At 46.9% G+C, this 18352-nt stretch overlaps 1 protein-coding gene across 3 annotated transcripts in view; it reads right to left on the bottom strand.

Annotated features, from left to right (window-relative positions):
• pak1 (p21 protein (Cdc42/Rac)-activated kinase 1) overlaps positions 1–18352 on the bottom strand; it is a 226859-nt gene that overhangs the window by 41675 nt on the left and 166832 nt on the right. For all 3 annotated transcript variants that reach the window (XM_070892548.1, XM_070892547.1, XM_070892546.1), the window contains 3 exons: positions 9766–9866; positions 5058–5205; positions 1031–1068 (listed from right to left, as the gene is read on the bottom strand). In XM_070892548.1, the coding sequence (XP_070748649.1) occupies positions 1031–1068; positions 5058–5205; positions 9766–9866 (287 nt within the window). The remainder of the gene's footprint in view (positions 1–1030; positions 1069–5057; positions 5206–9765; positions 9867–18352) is intronic.

Raw genomic sequence — 18352 nt, 5'->3', positions numbered from 1 at the left:
ATATTCAGGACGTCTTAAAAAAATTATTTCCACATGTTGTGGGGAGGAACAAGATGACTTTGGAACTGTGGTTCCCAAGCTCTCCATCACTAGGGACTTTTCCTCGCCTCATGTCTGGACTCATTCATAGTTGTGATTGGTCAACAACTCCCATTATCGTATCATCGACTACCAGGATGGTCGAAGGAAAACTCGATGGACCGTGGTCTTTTTTCGATTAGCAATTCCGGTGTTCTTATGCTCCACTGTCAGAGTAACTTTGTAACCCAGCAACATCAAATTCTAGGACAATTCAAATGCATGTTGGTCCACACATCTTTCCAATTCTTTGCTGTCTGCAATGGACTGTAATGTAACTGGGCAGCACAGCTTATGGTACATTAGTTATACAAAATACATTATTTGACTCAAAGGCATTTTGCTCATTATAAAAAATATATATATATATATTTTCTATTTTTAAAAGAAAAGAAACAAACCCCACAAACACCCCTCGATTAGATTCCGAAACACGCTCCTGGATATTAATTATTCTATGTATCAACCACCTGAACTTTTCAATAAGATCCCAACCAGTAACTCGCTCCTCCTGAACAATATTTGCTGTAAGCTGCACTTTGTTCTTTTAGTGTGCGTTCCCTTTAAATTTTTGCGCATGCGCGATATTTATAATGGAAAAGCCGGTGAGTGGCCTGCGCGAGACCTTTCTCATTACTGCGCACTTAGAGGAAACATTGCTCCAAAATATCCTTTGCAGAATCATAGAATGGTTACAGCACAGAAGGAAGCCATTCAACCCGTCGAGCCTGTGCCGGCTCTCTGCAAGAGCAAATAAATCATATTATAAACCATGGATCCCCACAATTAGATTCCAATCAGCATCCCCTAGATCACCAGTCGGAGGCAAAATGGTAACCATTTGATGATCACCCCGCGAGTATCATCTACTCTGATGCTACTGAACAGGTCGATGATACAAGGTGCAGTTTCCAAACTATCACAAGGATAGCAATGTGAATAAGAAACTCACCAGTGCATTTGTGGAAGCGTAGTTATCTGTTGTTTTATCTGCAGAAAATAAGCATAAATTTATGCCGCTATTAGAAAAATCAATATTTAGAACATCTTTATAAAAAAAAACACAATCTCCACATGTTCTGGGCTCAACCACTTAGGATGTTGCATGCTCCAATTTCCTGCGATGCAGCCAAACCTCTAAACCAGTGATAAACCCACATAACAACCGCCGCACTTTAAAAATAGTTAATTGTGAAATACAGCGAGACATTTTTACCATGAGTTGCTACCATACAACGGTTAATATGGGAAAGCGGAAAGCTGGTCTGTTCCCAAGCTTCCAGTGACGATAGACTTTTAGCATTATTCATTCTCGGGATGGGGTCGTCGCTGGCAAGGCCGGCATTAATTGCTCATCCCCTAGATGTCCTCGAGTGGCTCGCTAGGCCACTTCGGAGGGGCAGTTAAGAGTCAACCACGCTGGTGTGGGACTGGAGTCACATATAGGCCCAGCCCGGGTAAAGGCGACAGGTTTCCTTCCCTAAAGGACATCAGTGAACCAGATGGGCTTTTAATGACAATCTGACAGTGAAGTCCTGTACAGGGTATTAGTGAGGTTACACCTGGCTTGTACTGCGTAGAGTTTTGGTCTCCATATTTAAGGAAGGATATACTTGCATTGGAGGTCATTCAGAGAAGGTTCTCTCGGTTGATTCCAGAGATGAGGGGGTTGACTTATCAGGAAAGGTTGAATAAGTTGGGTCTATACTCATTGAAGTTCAGAAGAATGAGATGTGATCTTATCGAAATATATAAAGATACTGATGGGGCTCGACATGGTGGATGCAGAGAGGATATTTCCACTCATAGGGGAAACTAAAACTTGGGGACATAGTCTTAGAATGAGGGGCCACCCATTTAAAACTGAGAGGAGAAATATTTTCTCTGAGGGTTGTAAATCTGTGGAATTCTCTGTCCCAGAGAGTTGTGGAGGCTGGGTCATTGAACATATTTAAGGCAGAGATAGACAGATTTTTGAACGAAAAGGGTTATGGGAAGCGGGCAGGGAAGTGGAGCCGAGTCCATGATCAGATCAGCCATGATCTTATTGAATGGCGGAGCAGGCTCGAGGGGCCAAGTGGCCTACTCCTGCTCCTATTTCTTATGTTCTTATGACAGCTTCCAGATATTTTTGAAAAACTGAATTCAAATTCTTGAATTGCCATGGCGAAGTTTGAATTTATGTTCTCTGGATTATGAGTCCAGGCCTGTGGATTATTAATCATGTAACTGGGCAGAGAGCGGCTTGGATTCACAGCCATTGGTTTTACCGTGCCCAATTTCACTATTAAAACGGGCCGATTCTGTGTTTATTTAAGATAAAACAAGATGCGAGCTGGATGTGGAGCTCTGGTCGAATGCTGGACTTCGATTCTTAAACCACAGCAACAATGAACATTCATCCTCAGGGCACTGGATATAGATGATCATGATGGCCAAGTGCAGCTTGCATTGGGCTAGTTCCCTATCTCTATGGCACTGAATGCTGCTTCGCCAATGTATACACCCCCTGCCCCCTCCCCGAGTAGAGCACTTGCTTTGGGAGTCTCGTGTCTGGCATGCGAACTATGTGGCCTGCCCAGCGGAGCTGATAGAGTGTGGTCAGTGCTTCAATGCTGGGGATGTTGGCCTGGTCGAGGACGCTAACATTGGTGTGTCTGTCCTCCCAGACACGAGACTTCCAAAGCAAGTGCTCTATTCGGAACTCCTTCACGGCAAACGAGCCAAAGGTGGGCCGAGGAAATGTTACAAGGACACCCTCAAAGCCTCCCTGATAAAGTGCAACATCCCTACTGACACCTGGGAGTCCCTGACCAAAGACTGCCCTAAGTGGAGGAAGAGCATCCGGGAGGGCGCTGAGCTCCTCGGTATCGTTGCTGAGAGCATGCAGAAATCAAGCGCAGGCAGCGGAAGGAGCGTGTGGCAAACCAGACTCCCCACCCACCCTTTCCTCTAACCACTGTCTGTCCCACCTGTGACAGAGACTGTAATTCCCGTATTGAACTGTTCAGCCATCTAAGAACTCATGCTAAGAGTCGAAGCAAGTCTTCCTCGATTCCGAGGGACTGCCTATGATGATAACACGCCTCCACACCACCCCCCCCTCCCCCAGGAAAAATGTCGCAAATCAGTGCCCGTTTAACAAGCAGTAATCTAGAACAAAGACACTGCCGGAACTCTGCACAATATGGAGGGCCACAAACTAATACCCGAGGAGTTGAACAGGATCTGGAGCTGGTTGAAAGTCAGACAATACTGGAGTGGGAGATAGAGAGTGCCTCCTCACCACAGATCTTCCATTCAAACAAATTTATCTCTTTAATTCTGGAGACCTGTTGGAAGCAATCAATGACCAGTGTCCAAATTCAGGTTGGTGTTCTCTGTCTTTTCATTATTGGGCAGCTAGAAAATTTGTTTTTACATGTGTTATATACATCAAAAAAAAAGAGGGTACTTGCAAGAGATTGATTAAAAACCCACTGACAATAAATTGGCTGGTGCAGTGTTTTAAAACTCTGTTGTTGTACCTCTGGGATCCGGGTTTGACTTAGGCCAGACTCACTGGATTAAAGTTTCTGTTGACTGCGATTACGTGCTTAGGCACAAATTTCCCATAGCTTGGCGACTCTGCCAGAGAAGCCGCAGCATAACTAGGGAAGGAGTGAGGAAATTCACAATTACACAGTAGAGGAAGTCACCGCTCCTTCATCATCCCGGAACTTCTTACCTAACGGCACTGTGGAAGCAAGTACCTTCACCACACAGATCGCAGCAGATCAAGGAGTCGTCCCACTGCTCGAGGCCAGCTCGGAATGGGCAATAAATGCTGACCTTGTTCACATCCCAAAGGATGATTTAAAAAAATGAAGTGAAGTGAAACAACAGCTGGCATTTATATAGCGCCTTTAATGCAGTAAAACTCCTTAAGGCACTTCACAGGAGCGTTATCAGGCAGAATTTGACACCACGCCACATGGGAGAGCTATTGGAACAGGTGACCAAAAGCTTGTCCAAAGAGGTAGGTTTTAAGGAGCGACTTAAAAGGAAAGAGGGGGGCAGACAGCAATGTTCCTGCTAAGTTGCACGGTCGCGCAGTCACCTGCAAGGTCCCAAGCAGGCCGCTCACCGGCTTTACCCATTGTAGGTATCGCACATTCACAAAAATTTGAATGGGTGCACATTGGGGAGGCAGTGTATCTCAAGAGCCTGGAGCAGCTGGACGTGTTGTAAAATGGTTGTGAAGCACCATGGGACGTTTTACTATGTTAAAGGTGCTATATAAATAAACATTATTATTATTGTTACTATGGTTGACAGGCGGGGAGATTTAGGGAGCAAATTCCAGAGCTTAGGGCCCAGGCAGCTGAAGGCACGGCCGCCAATGGTGGAGCAAATGAAACCCTCGGATGGGCAAGAGGCCAGAAATGGAGGAGCGCTGAGATCCCGGAGGCTTGTAGGGCCGGAGGAGGCTAGGGGGAGTCCAGAACCAGGGGTCACAGTCTAAGGATAAGAGGTAAGCCATTTAGGACCGAGATGAGGAGAAACTGCTTCACTCGGAGACTTGTGAACCTGTGGAATTCTCTTCTGCAGAGAGTTGTTGATGCCAGTTCATTGGATATATTCAAGAGGGAATTGGATATGGCCCTTACGGCTAAAGGGATCAAGGGGTATGGAGAGAAAGTAGGAATGGGGTACTGAGGTGAATGATCAGCCATGATCTTATTGAATGGTGGTGCAGGCTCGAAGGAGATAGGGAGGGGGCAGAAGCAAAAGTGGGAGGGAGAGAGGGAAGAAAGAAACAAAGAACGCGGGTGTCTTGACCGATGACAAAGAGCACGGCAGCAGATGAACAGCAGCTGTAGATGTGGTCACAGCCCAGACAACGGGCTTTGCTGGGTGAAGGGATGAGAAGGAGGAGGAAACAACAAGGATAGGGACGAGGAAGAGACACAATAGGAGACGATGAGATCTCCTCTTACCGGTGAAGCTCATGTATTTTTGACTGTTCGATGTTTCTTTTGAATCATAGAATTTCAAAACATCCAACACTGCCTGTGGATTCTTTTTCTGCTCCAATTTTGTGATATTTGATGTCTGCAGCAACCGAGCCCATTGCTCTGGCATGCCCTGGGATGCGGAAGGGAAGAGAGAAAAGAAAGACAAATGTAATTCTAAAAAACATTCATGATTATGTGGAGCAATTTACAGCAGTAGAAAAGTAATCCTTTAAAAACCGCTTAAGTACAACAGGTTCATCCTCTGGCCCATGCTGAGTTAGCACATCTTGGCAGCAATAGGGTAGCTCATAACTGACCTCCCCGAGCTCAGTACTGCCGTTGCCTAACCTCTACACATTCACTTCCAGTAGGATTCCATTGGATTGTAATGAGAATCCTGCCCAATTTTCCCCACCCGATTCAGGAGCAGGGTGGTCAGTTATCAGCTTCTCTATTGCTGCTGGGATGTGCTAACTTAGCACGGAGCACAGGTTGAACCTGTTGTAGTTCAATGACCTACTGGACAAGCTCACTGAAGCCACAGTCTTGTTAGATCAGAGGATCACCGGAGAGTTACAGATGAGGCAGGCCATTCAGGTCCTCCTTGCTCACCCGCACATAAAGACCCTCAGGTTTCCCATCACAGCGTACAGCTGCTCCGATGGTGCTCGCAGGCTGGGGGCTGCTCAGCCTGCTGGACCAGTCTATCTCTCTCTCTCGCACACACACACTCTCACTTGGGCCGACTGAACAATGGGAGCAGGCCGGGGAGCGGAAGGAGCAGTGTGGTGGCATACCGCTCCAGGGAGCAGCGCGTGCTGAAGCAGGAGAGCAACAGCAGTGAAGAGGGGCGTCATCAAGGTCCAGGTCGGTGATTGGAGCGTGGGCAGGTACAGCAGGAGCGTCCTTGATTCGAGGGACTGCCGATGATGATGACAGCTGCTTCTCCACAGAGCTAGACTTTTGCCGTCCAGTACTCGACCTGGAAGGTTATTCGAAACATTGATAACTCAATGTGTGGTGACATCTATTCTCAATTTATTTTTTCCACTTCAAAACTGTGCCACCTTAAATTGTATTATATTATAAAAATAGAATATGTATGGGGCAGGTTCTACAAGGAGGATACCAGAGATTCACAAGGAGGATACCAGAATGGAGAGGTTATAACTATGAGGAAAGACTGAACAGGCTGGGCTCTTTTCGCCAGAAAAAAGGTGGCTGAGGGGTGACATGATAGAGGTCTTCAAAATTAGAAAAGGGTTCGAAAGGGTAGATGTAGAGAAGATGGTTCCACTTTGGGGGGTGGGAGAAGAGAGCAAGAGAGAGGAGTCCACATCTAGGGGAAATAAATATTAGATAATCACTAATAAATACAACAGGGAATTCAGGAGAAACTCCTTTATCCAGAGAGTGGTGAGAATGGGAACTCGCTGCCACAGGGAGTGGTTGAGGCAATTAGCAGAGATGCCTTTAAGGGGAGGCTAGATAAACACACAAGGGCGAAATGATAGAAGGATATGCTGATAGGGTTAGATGAAGTAGGGTGGGTGGAGGCTCATGTGAAGCTCAAACAACACCAATGCAATACTATGGAAGACAATGGGCTAGAAATTGGGTGGCTTAGCACCATCCATTAGCACCCGAGAGGGGCGCTAACAGGTATTGCTGCGCACTCTAGGGCCACCCACTTGGTGACGTCAATGAGCGTGCAACACCCCGTTAGCACTACGATCGTTAACTTCAATGTTTTTGCCTGCCGCAGCTCCTTGCGCTAATCCCGACAGGGAAACATAGAAACATAGAAAATAGATACAGGAGTAGGCCATTCGGCCCTTCGAGCCTGCACCACCATTCAATAAGATCACGGCTGATCATTCACCTCAGTACCCCTTTCCTGCTTTCTCTCCATACCCCTTGATCCCTTTAGCCGTTAGGGCCATATCTAACTCCCTCTTGAATATATCCAATGAACTGGCCTCAACAACTCTCTGCGGTAGGGAATTCCACAGGTTAACAACTCTGAGTGTAGAAGTTTCTCCTCATCAGTCCTAAATGGCCTACTACTTATCATAAGACTGTGTCCCCTGGTTCCGGACTTCCCCAACATCGGGAACATTCTTCCTGCAGCTAACCTGTCCAGTCCAGTCAGAATTGTATATGTTTCTATGAGATCCCCTCTCATCCTTCTAAACTCCAGTGAATGCAGGCCCAGTCGATTCAGTCTCTCCTCATATGTCAGTCCTGCCATCCCGGGAATCAGTCTGGTGAACCTTCGCTGCACTCCCCTCAATAGCAAGAACGTCCTTCCTCAGATTAGGAGACCAAAACTGAACATAATATTCCAGGTGAGGTCTCACCAATGCCCTGTACAATTGCAGTAAGACCTCCCTGCTCCTATACTCAAATCCCCTAGCCAACATACCATTTGCCTTCTTCACCGCCTGCTGTACCTGCATGCCAACTTTCAATGACTGATGTACCATGACACCCAGGTCTCGTTGCACCTTCCTTTTTCCTAATCTGCCGCCATTCAGATAATATTCTGCCTTCGTGTTTTTGCCCCCAAAGTCGATAACCTCACATTTATCCACATTATATTGCATCTACCATGCATTTGCCCACACACCTAACCTGTCCAAGTCACCGTGCAGTCTCTTAGCATCCTCCTCACAGCTCACACCACCACCCAGCTTAGTGTCATCTGCAAACTTGGAGATATTACACTCAATTCCTTCATCTAAATCATTCATGTATATTGTAAATAGCTGGGGTCCCAGCACTGAACCCTGCAGCACTCCACTAGTCACTGCCTGCCATTCTGAAAAGGACCCGTTTATCCCGACTCTCTGCTTCCTGTCTGCCAACCAGTTTTCTATCCATGTCAGTACATTACCTCCAATACCATGTGCTTTAATTTTGCACACCAATCTCTTGTGTGAGACCTTGTCAAAAGCCTTTTGAAAGTCAAAATACACCTCATCCACTGATTCTCCCTTGTCCACTCTACTAGTTACATCCTCAAAAAATTCCTGATTTGTCAAGCATAATTTCCCTTTCATAAATCCATGCCGACTTGGACCGATCCTGTCACTGCTTTCCAAATGCGCTGCTATTTCATCTTTAATAATTGATTCCAACATTTTCCCCACCACTGATGTCAGGCTAACCGGTCTATAATTACCCGTTTTCTCTCTTCCTCCTTTTTTTTAAAAAGTAGTGTTACATTAGCTACCCTCCAGTCTATAGGAACTGATCCAGAGTCGATAGACTGTTGGAAAATGATCACCAATGCATCCACTATTTCGAAGGCCACCTCCTTAAGTACTCTGGGATGCAGACTATCAGGCTCTGGGGATTTATCGGCCTTCAATCCCATCAATTTCCCTAACACAATTTCCCGCCCAATAAGGATTTCCTTCAGTTCCTCCTTCTCACTAGACCCTCGGTCCCCTAGTATTTCTGGAAAGTTATTTGTGTCTTCCTTCGTGAAGACAGAACCAAAGTATTTGTTCAACTGGTCTGCCATTTCTTTGTTCCCCATTATAAATTCACCTGAATCTGACTGCAAGGGACCTACGTTTGTCTTCACTAATTTTTTTCTCTTCACATATCTATAGAAGCTTTTGCAGCAGGCGTCTCGGAGAAGCTCCCGGGGCGAGATTTCACTGGATGAACAGGTGGGTATTTAGAATGGACTTTATTTATAGTAATTTAACTCCCTTAGCTAAAAATCAATATCCCGGCTGGAGGCGGTAAGAATCGCCCGGAGCTGACGTTAGCGACCAGGCGGTGTCACCGCCTCAACTGGGGCACAGACAACGGTTATAGACCGAGTCACTGGAGAAATGCCACCAACGATGTCTCCACAAAATCCTACAAATCCCCTGGGAGGACAGACGCACCAACGTTAGTGTCCTCGACCAGGCCAACAACCCCAGCATTGAAGCACCGACCACACTCGACCAGCTCCGCTGGGCAGGCCACAATGCCCACATGCCAGACACGAGACTTCCAAAGAAAGCGCTCTACTCTGAACTTCTTCACGGCAAACGAGCCAAAGGTGGGCACCCTCAAAGCCTCCCTGATAAAGTGCGACATCCCCACTGACACCTGGGAGTCCCTGGCCATAGACCGCCCCAAGTGGAGGAAGTGCATCCGGGAGGGCGCTGAGCACCGCGAGTCTCATCGCCGAGAGCGTGCAGAAATCAAGCGCAGGCAGCGGAAAGAGCATTCGGCAAACCTGTCACACAACGATTATCTGTCCCACCTGTGACAGGGACTGTGGTTCTCGTATTGGACTGTTCAGTCACCTAAGAACTCATGTTAAGAGTGGAAGCAAGTCTTCCTCGATTCCGAGGGACTGTCTATAATGATGACTATGCCAGTAAATGGGCTAAAAATTGGGTTCCTTAGCGCCGCCCGTTAGCGCCCGAGGGGCGCTAATCGGCAGCTCTGCGCACTCTAGCGCTACCCACTTGATGACGTCAATGTGTGCGCAATGCCCCTGTAGTGCCGCGATCGCTAACTTGAATGGTTTCGAGTGGCTATACTGAATTTCTAGTCCATCGTCTTTTATCACCTGAAAATTAAGTTTTCAGTTTAAGATACGGAATAGTCAAATAACTTCATCTTGAATGATTCCCCTCGCCACCACCCCCCCGCCATTATAAAGTGCAAGATTACTTACTGTGAACTCCCCTGTGACGGCATCAAATCCAACGTGAATCGTATGCTCGAAATCGGAGGGTAGTGAGATTTCCGGTCGTTCCCGTTCTTTTTTCCTGTTGGCTGTTGGCAGAGAGATCATCTGTGAGTGGCGCGAAGTATAGTCGGAAACAACATTTTAAAGAATAAAAGCACCAAAGTCGGACACAAGTTTTTATCCAAAGGGGCCACGGAGAGAAATGCAGCCTGTGGTAAAGCAAGTGAGCCGGAGAGCGCGAGAGAGAGAATGTGCAGAGATTTATATAGTACAGCTTGCATCACAGATGTTGTACGATCACTGTGGTTAACTAGACAGCAATAGAACTGGAATTAATCGTGACAAGAGTCATGACTCACGGTGTTCGAGCTCTCTCAAAGTGCACTCACTCAATTATACCACTCTCATGTCAACAGGTTCAGCAATTTTCTCTGACGGCACAATTTCTCTACCACCCCCGACGTAACTTTCAAAAAGTGTTGGAAAAAGGAAATGGGAAGAAAAGTAAACTTCTGCACCAATAAAATGCGGTTCCATTAAGGGTAGTGTGTTCACATGCTGTTAACAAACTCACAGGCCGGAATTTTACCGGCACCGAGGAGACGGGATCAGAGGCGGGTCTGCTGTCAAATTTGAAAGGATTGGCAGCGGGTCGGGACCCTGCTGTTAACCCGCTTCTCGCTACTCTCCCAGGTGTCGGGTCTGTCGGCGCTGAACACACCCGACACCAAGTGGCAGGGGAGGCAATTTAGATTATTAAGAATTTGTTAACAAGCACTCAAAAACTATTTTAAGCTCGCCTTTAAATTTTGAGAGCTCACCAACGGCTTCCCGCAGCATGGGGATCGTGTCAGGTAAGGCGGTCGGGTATTGTTTCAGCATGGGATGATTTACTAACTTGACAACTGCAAATGGTCTATAATGGCTCCCATTTCATAGCTGTTCATTTCCCAAGGTTAGAAGCTGTTGCTTTCTGCATTTGGAAGACAGATTGAGCTTTATGCAGCTTGCAAGTGTTTGAATCAAACTCTCTAACCAGTGTCACATCATTGGAACAACCTCTCTCATCACTGACAGATCGCTTCTGTCATCTCAACCTCACCTGCTATCTATTCCATCAGTGCTCTTGAAAAAAATCTCACCTTGGTCCTCAGAATCCCACCACAATTAGTCCCAACACCATCACCAACCTGCTCTGCAATCAACTGATGCTGCACAGGACATCAGCACCAGACCACATTGCTGGCCGGGAGGCCAGGGATGGCTTCACCATGGCCAGATTTACCTCACTTGACACTGTACACCCTGTCACACGATGTACCAGGTTGACACCACATCCACACCAACACCATAAAGCATTCCTATTATGCCCAAGCCAGTCCTTTCACACTCATCACCATTGCAGGGGGTAACCTTACGCCTCACCCTCCACTGTAACTCACTAAGCCACTTTCAAAGGCACACAAATCTGCCCAAGAACGCAGTGTTCAAAATAAATTTTTCAATTTTGACAACAAATTAACAGAAACTTTACATGAACATTGGCGATAACACCCAAGTGTCGACCCTTGTGTAGTGTTAATTGGTATGACTGGACGAGGATGAGGGCGAGTGTGAGGGGCGGCTACTGAGATGTGGATGTGATAATGTAGATGGGTGGAGGTGCAAGGTAAGTTGGTGTAAGTAATGATGTGCAGGAGTAGGGTAGAGAAGGCAGAGTGATGAGGTTGAGGGTGGCTTTGCAGTAATCTTTCGTGATTTATGCTCATTGAAAGGTTTGCACACTGCAGCCAGCTCCTCCTGACAACATCCCTGCTGATGCCCTCCTGTGTAATGTGCAACTATGCTGCGTTGGTGTCCTGGGGAGGTCTCTTCTGTCCATTGGAAGGGAAGAGAAACTACCAGCGTGCTGTGACTCCCTCCATGGGGGAGCCTGGGCGCAGCCATACACCTTTGTGCAGTGATTGCAGCACCTCAATGTTGTAGAACACTCACAGCACAACTGTCAAATCAATGTGGACATGGTCCCTTTAAAGAAACCGACTGATGACATGTCATCAAATGACATCATCAGACCCAGTTCCTTTTAATTGGCCGGGAACCTCACTTGGCCCGTGGGGTGCCAGACAAAATTACAGGGAACATTTCTCAGCGCCAGAATACATAGAAACATTGAAAATAGGTGCAGGAACAGGCCATTCGGTCCTTCAAGCCTGCACCACCATTCAATATGATTATGGCTGATCATGCAACTTCAGTACCCCATTCCTGCTTTCTCTCCATATCCTTTGATCCCTTTAACTACAAGGGCCACATCTAACTCCCTTTTGAATATTTCTAACGAACTGGCCTCAACAACTTTCTGTGGTAGAGCTTTCCACAGGTTCACAATTCTGAGTGAAGAAGTTTCTCCTCATCTCGGTCCTAAATGGCTTACCCCTTATCCTTAGACTGTGACCCCTGGTTCTGGACTTCCCCAACATCGGGAACATTCTTCCTGCATCTAAACTGTCCAATCCCGTCAGAATTTTATATGTTTCTATGAGATCCCCTCTCATTCTTCTAAATTCCAGTGAATATAAGCCTAGTTTTTCTTCACATGTAAGTCCTACCATCCCGGGAATCAGTCTGGTGAACTCGCTGCACTCCCTCAATAGCAAGAATGTCCTTCCTCAGATTAGGAGGCCAAAACTGCACACAATATTCAAGGTGTGGTCTCACCAAGGCCCTGGACAACTGCAGTAAGACCTCCCTGCTCCTATACTCAAATCCTCGCGCTATGAAGGCCAACATGCCATTTGCTTTCTTCACCACCTGCTGTACCTGCATGCCAACTTTCAACGACTGATGTACCATGACACCCAGGTCTCGTTGCACCTCCCCTTTTCCTAAACTGTCACCATTCAGATAATAATCTGCCTTCTGTTTTTGCCCCCAAAGTGGGTAACCTCACACTTATCCACATTAATCTGCATCAGTCATGCATTTGCCCACTCACCTAACCTGTCCAAGTCACCCTGCAGCCTCTTAGCATCCTCCTCACAGCTCACACTGCCACCCAGCTGAGTGTCAACTGCAAACTTGGGGATATTACATTCAATTCCTTCATCTAAATCATTAATATATATTGTAAATAGAATTTTACAGCACTGATGATGGCCATTTGGTTCATCGTGCTTGTGCTGGCTGCTTTTCAAATATTTATCGATTTACCTTTTAAAAGCTGGAATGGATTCTACTCCCATCACCGTTTTTGGTTGAGCCTTCCAGGTCCCAACAACCCACTGTATATTTTTTCACCCCTCAATTTTGTTCATTCATAAATCTTAAAATTGTACCCTCTAGTTACTGACTCTCACTAGTGGAAAGTGTTTTCTCCGATTTATTTTCATCAAAACAGTCTTCAAAATTATGAGGAGTTATCAAGTCTCCTCTTCACCTTTTCTGTTCGTGTAAAGAGAGGGGGTGGGGGGAGGAAAAAAAAAGGAGCGCGCGAGAGCATTTAGGGTTAGGGTTAGGGTTAAGAGAGGGCGCCAGATGTGAAGGAGAGAGAAAGAGAGAGGAGGGAGAAAAAGAGGGGGGGGGGGGGGGGGAGAAGGAGAGGAGAGAGACCAGCGGGGGAGGGGGTTAAGACACGAACATTAACCAGGACACTGGGGGAACTCCCCGCTGTTCTGTAACTAGTGACTTGGGATCTTCAAACATCCAACTGAGCTACAGACCAGGCAGACAGTGCTACCGCTCATTCCAAAGCTCAGTATCTCCAACAGTGCACACACTCTCTCGATGCTGCAGGCGTCAGCCGACAGGATGTGCTCAACTGCTGGGCTGAGCGTCGAACCTACACTGTCTGACCCAGACGAAAGTGCTACACGCAAAAAAAAAAAATCATAAAATCCCAAATTCCCTTAATGTCATTCTGCGTAAGATACGTGGCTGACACCGAGGGAAGCGATATTGAAGGAGTTGCTGATTCTGACTGTGGGCGAAGGAGACGGGTTTATGTAGGAGCCAGTAACGTGGGTGCGCTTTAAGCCTCAATTATGTTGGTTCACAATGTTCTGCTGCACCCCCTTCACAGGTAGTCCCCATAGAAACAACAGCAATGAGCAAAAAACACATTCAAAATATTCTGCTCCTCTTTTTAAATAGAAGGAGTCTTGATGTTGGCAATCGCTCTTTATGGGTCACTATAGGACAACTCTACCTAAAGTTTAATTAAAAACTTGCAGAATTACGATCAACAGCCTTAACACCCAGATATTTGCAATTGGCTGTAAAGCGCTTTGTTCGGAGGTCATGAAAGGTGGTATATATTTAAAGTCTTTCTTTGAACCCATATACATTGTCCTCATAAGTTGACTTCCCTGGTCTTTTGAAGTTTATTCCATGGACCTATGAGCTTTTAGGCCAAATCCTTCTGCCGGACATCCTTTCTTGCTGATAACTTACTCAGTTGTGTCCTTTGAATTTCAGAAAGTCACAGTGAACTATTATATCGGCGTCAACTTTTTCCAATTATGTTCATAAATGCATGTCTCTGTAACTTCCTCCGGCCCTACAATCCAGAAATCTCTACGCGCCTCCAATTCAGGCCTCTTGCGCAACCCAATTTTCATCGGTGGCCATGTCTTCAGCTGCCTCAGCCCGAAGTTCTGGCATTCCCTCCCTAAACATCTTTGCCTCTCTCCCTACTCCTTTCCAGGCCGGACCGCTGCACGCTGCTCCCTCCAATGGCCCCGGCCTGCTGATGGTCTTGCAGGCCAGGACCGCACAAATTTCCAAGACCATGCCGGGGCCATTGGAGGGAGCAGCGTGCGGCAGCCCTGCCCAGAAATCGGCGCGGTCATCAACCGGCCGGGGCCATTGGAGGGAGCAGCGTGCGGTGGCATACCACTGCAGGGATCAGCGCGTGCTACTGCAGGAGGGCGACGGCTACAAAACCAGATCGTTGATTGCAGTGCAGGCAGAACACAGCAGGAGGGCCGAAGGAGTGGCAAGAGTTTGTCGAGGGAAGTGACTGGGGCCCAGGAGAGGCACGAATCTGGGGCCCAGGGGCAGCACAGGCCAGCCCACACTGCGATGTGTGTGCGCTCTAGGTCCGTGCAGCAGAGCTGGTCTCCAGTCGTCTTGGTTAACCCTTGCCACTGGACCAAGACCTAGCTCTGTCAAGCCCGTGTAGTGGCTGGTGTGCAATGGTCACCCCATGTTAAAAAAATCCACGCACAGGCATCTTCCACCCTTCAGGATATAGTTCAGGACCTGGAATATTAGGTTCTTCATTGAAACACCTGTGAACTCATCCCTTTTTGGCGTGGAAGCAAGTCACCCTCGCTTCGAGGGACTGCCTATGATGTTGATGATGACGATGGCTCCTTCAAGATGCTCCTTAAAACCTACTTCTGATCAAGCTTTTGGACACCTGTCCCAATCTCTCATGTGGCTCGGTGGCAAATTTTGTTTAATAATGGTTGAGTGAAGTGCCTTGTGACGTTAAAGGTCCTATATAAATACAATTTATTGTTGCTGTTGGAAGGCCAAACCCGATCCTGGCCCTCGCCTGACATTGTATTCCTGCTGACATTTTCATCATGCTCCACCTCACAATCAACAAGCTCCCCGCTGGAGTGGAACTAAACTAGAGAACCAGTGGGAAGCTGTTCAACCTTCGTCGTCTCCAGGCCAGGTCCAAGACCACCCAACCTCTATCGTTGAGCTCCAGTACGCGGACAACGCCTGCGTCTGCGCACACACAGAGGCTGAACTCCAAGTCATAGGCAACATATTCAGAAATATTAATAGTGGGAGAAAAGCAACCCCTATGAAATCGTGAAAATGTAAAATAAATGACCTCAACATTTCTTTTCAACAAGCCCAATTTGCTTTATTTTCAAACTTATGTCTCAGAACTGATTCTTTGGAAATTCTATGGAACTTGGGACACTTTAAATATTCTGAAACACTATGTTTACCACTAGATGGTGTCACTTGCACAGAGAAATTTGTACGTGAATTGATGCAACTCATGTCATTAGACAGCCATACAGATTGGTCTCTCCCCAGTGAGAACTCGCTGGTGTGTCAGCAGGCTGGAAGAGTGAGTGAATCCCTTCCCACACATGGAGCAGGGTGAACAGCCTCTCCCCAGTGTGAACTCGCTGATGTGACAGCAGGCTGGATGCAGCACGGGCCAGCCCACACTGCAATCTATAGTAGGAGCATGTGTGCGCACTAGGCCGTGCAGCAGAGCAGGTCTCCCTTGCCACTGGATCAAGACCTAGCTCTGTCAAGGCCGCGTGGTGGCTGGTGTGCAACGGCCAGCCCCACGTTAAAAAAATCCACGCACAGGATGTAGTTCGGGATCTGGAATATTAGGTCCCTCATTGAAACACCTGTGAACTCATCCCTTTTTGGTGTGGAAGCAAGTCATCCTCGATACGAGGGACTGCCTAATACTATACTATACAGATTGGGAAACTACTCAGGGACATGCAGAGCATTGGGAAACTGATCCATTATGATAATTGTCTGATAAAAGTGACAGGAGGGGTATTCACACCTGCGTGATGGCTTTTCTAACGAAGGCGATTTAAAATTAAGCTTTGGTTGCTCTTAGCTTGCATGTACAGTCCAGCAGTGAGATTGCTAACCTGTACAGAAACTAACAATGCAGAGCAGGTCTCTTGAATACACACAATCCCTATCCTTGTCTCAGCTCATCTGCTGCTGAAACCCTCACCCATGCCTTTGTTACCTTTAGACTTGACTATTCCAACGCATTCCTGGCCGGCCTCCCACATTCTACCCTACGTAAACTGAAGGTCAACCAAAACTTTGCTGCCAGTGTTCTAATTCAAACCAAGTCCTGCTCAGCCTTCACATCTGTGCTAGCTGACCTACATTGGCTCCCGGTTAAGCAACGCCTTGATTTTAAAATTCTCATCCTGGTTTTCAAACCCCTCCATGACCTCATCCCCTCCCTATCTCTAATCTCCTCCAGCCCCATGACCCTCAGATATCTGTGCTCCTCTAATTCTGGCTTCTTGAACATCCCCGATTTTAGTCGCACCACCATCGGTGGCCGTGCCTTCAGCTGCCTGGGCCTTAAGCTCTGGAACTCCCTCCTTAAACCTCTCCACCTCTCCTTCCTCCTTTATGACGCTCCTTAAAACCTACCTCTTTGACCAAGCTTTTGGTCACCTGCTCCAATAACTCCATACGTGGCTCAATGTCAAATTTTGTTTGATAACACTCCGAAGAAGCACCTCGTGATATATTACTATGTTAAAGGCGCTATATAAATACAAGTTGTTGTTGTATATCTTCCTTAGTTCATACCCCGCCCCGCAATACATAATCCTTAGTAAAGTTAAGACCATAACTCCCAATACACAGGAGTCTGTAGAATTCATACCAAAAACACATTTCGCAGGCCCAAGTAGGTGAAAGAAAAATATAATTTGCATCTATACGACTTTCACAACCTCAGGACATCCTAAAAAGTTCTACAATTAAGTACTTTTGTGACATATAGTCATCGTTGTAACGTAGGAAACATGGCAGCTACTGTTTGCATAGCAAGGTCCCATAAGCAGCAATGAGATAATAACCAGATCATCTGTTTTAGTGATGTTACTGGAGGGATAAATATTGGCCAGGACCAGGACACCTGCTAGTTGACTGCTGTGATTTTCATCTGCTTCCCAGTGGGTGACGCTTCACCATTTGGCCAGCATGGTTCCCCCAGTGATGTTACGGCAAAGATCAATAACTCAGAAGGCAATACCAGCAAGTCGTCTTCCAATGCCAAGATTTAGCTCGGCACTCACATGCAGGTAGGTTTGCAGATCTTTGACCCTTAAAAGGAATCTTCCTCACCAAGTTTGGAATAAAAATCCAAGGTGCAAAGGTAGTTTTTGTCAAGCCCGCCCTGGTGTTCTGAAATCCACCCGACCTGCATGCAGGATAGAGGTCAGGGCACCGGCTGCGATGACTTTCCAACAAGCACAAGGTGCTTACATTTGCCAACAGTGCAGGAAATAAAACCACTCGAGATGGTGCTACAGTCCGTTGAATGCAATTACTGCCTCATTTATCTTACAGCAAGGAGTCAGTGCTGTTCCAAAAACCCAGAAGGAGGGGTCTGGAGAAAATTGGAAGAGATGGACGAAAAAGGAGCACTTTCGTGCCAGCCTTGTCTAGGTAGCAGCACTGGCACCTGAATGAGCAGGTCGTGGGTTCAAGTCCTACTCCAGACACTGGAGCACAAAAATCTAGGCTGGCACTCCAGTGCAGTGCTGAGGGAGCGCTGCACTGTCGGAGGTGCCGTCTTTCAGATGAGATGTTAAACCGAGGTCCCACCTGCTCCCTCAGGTGGATGTAAAAGATCCCATGGCACTATCTGAAGAACAGCAAGGGAATTCTCCCTGGTGTTCCAGCCAATATTTATCTCTCAAACCTAGACCACTAAAAACAGATGATCTGGTCATTATCACATTGCTGTTTGTGGGACCTTGCTGTGAGGGAAGGACCTTGCTGAGTGGAAATTAGCTGCCGTGTTTGCTATATTACA

Source organism: Pristiophorus japonicus, chromosome 10 (assembly GCF_044704955.1).
Source record: "Pristiophorus japonicus isolate sPriJap1 chromosome 10, sPriJap1.hap1, whole genome shotgun sequence".
Taxonomy (NCBI): domain Eukaryota; kingdom Metazoa; phylum Chordata; class Chondrichthyes; family Pristiophoridae; genus Pristiophorus; species Pristiophorus japonicus.
The sequence above is the reverse complement of the archived record's forward strand: the minus strand, read 5'-3'. Positions and strand labels throughout refer to the sequence as shown.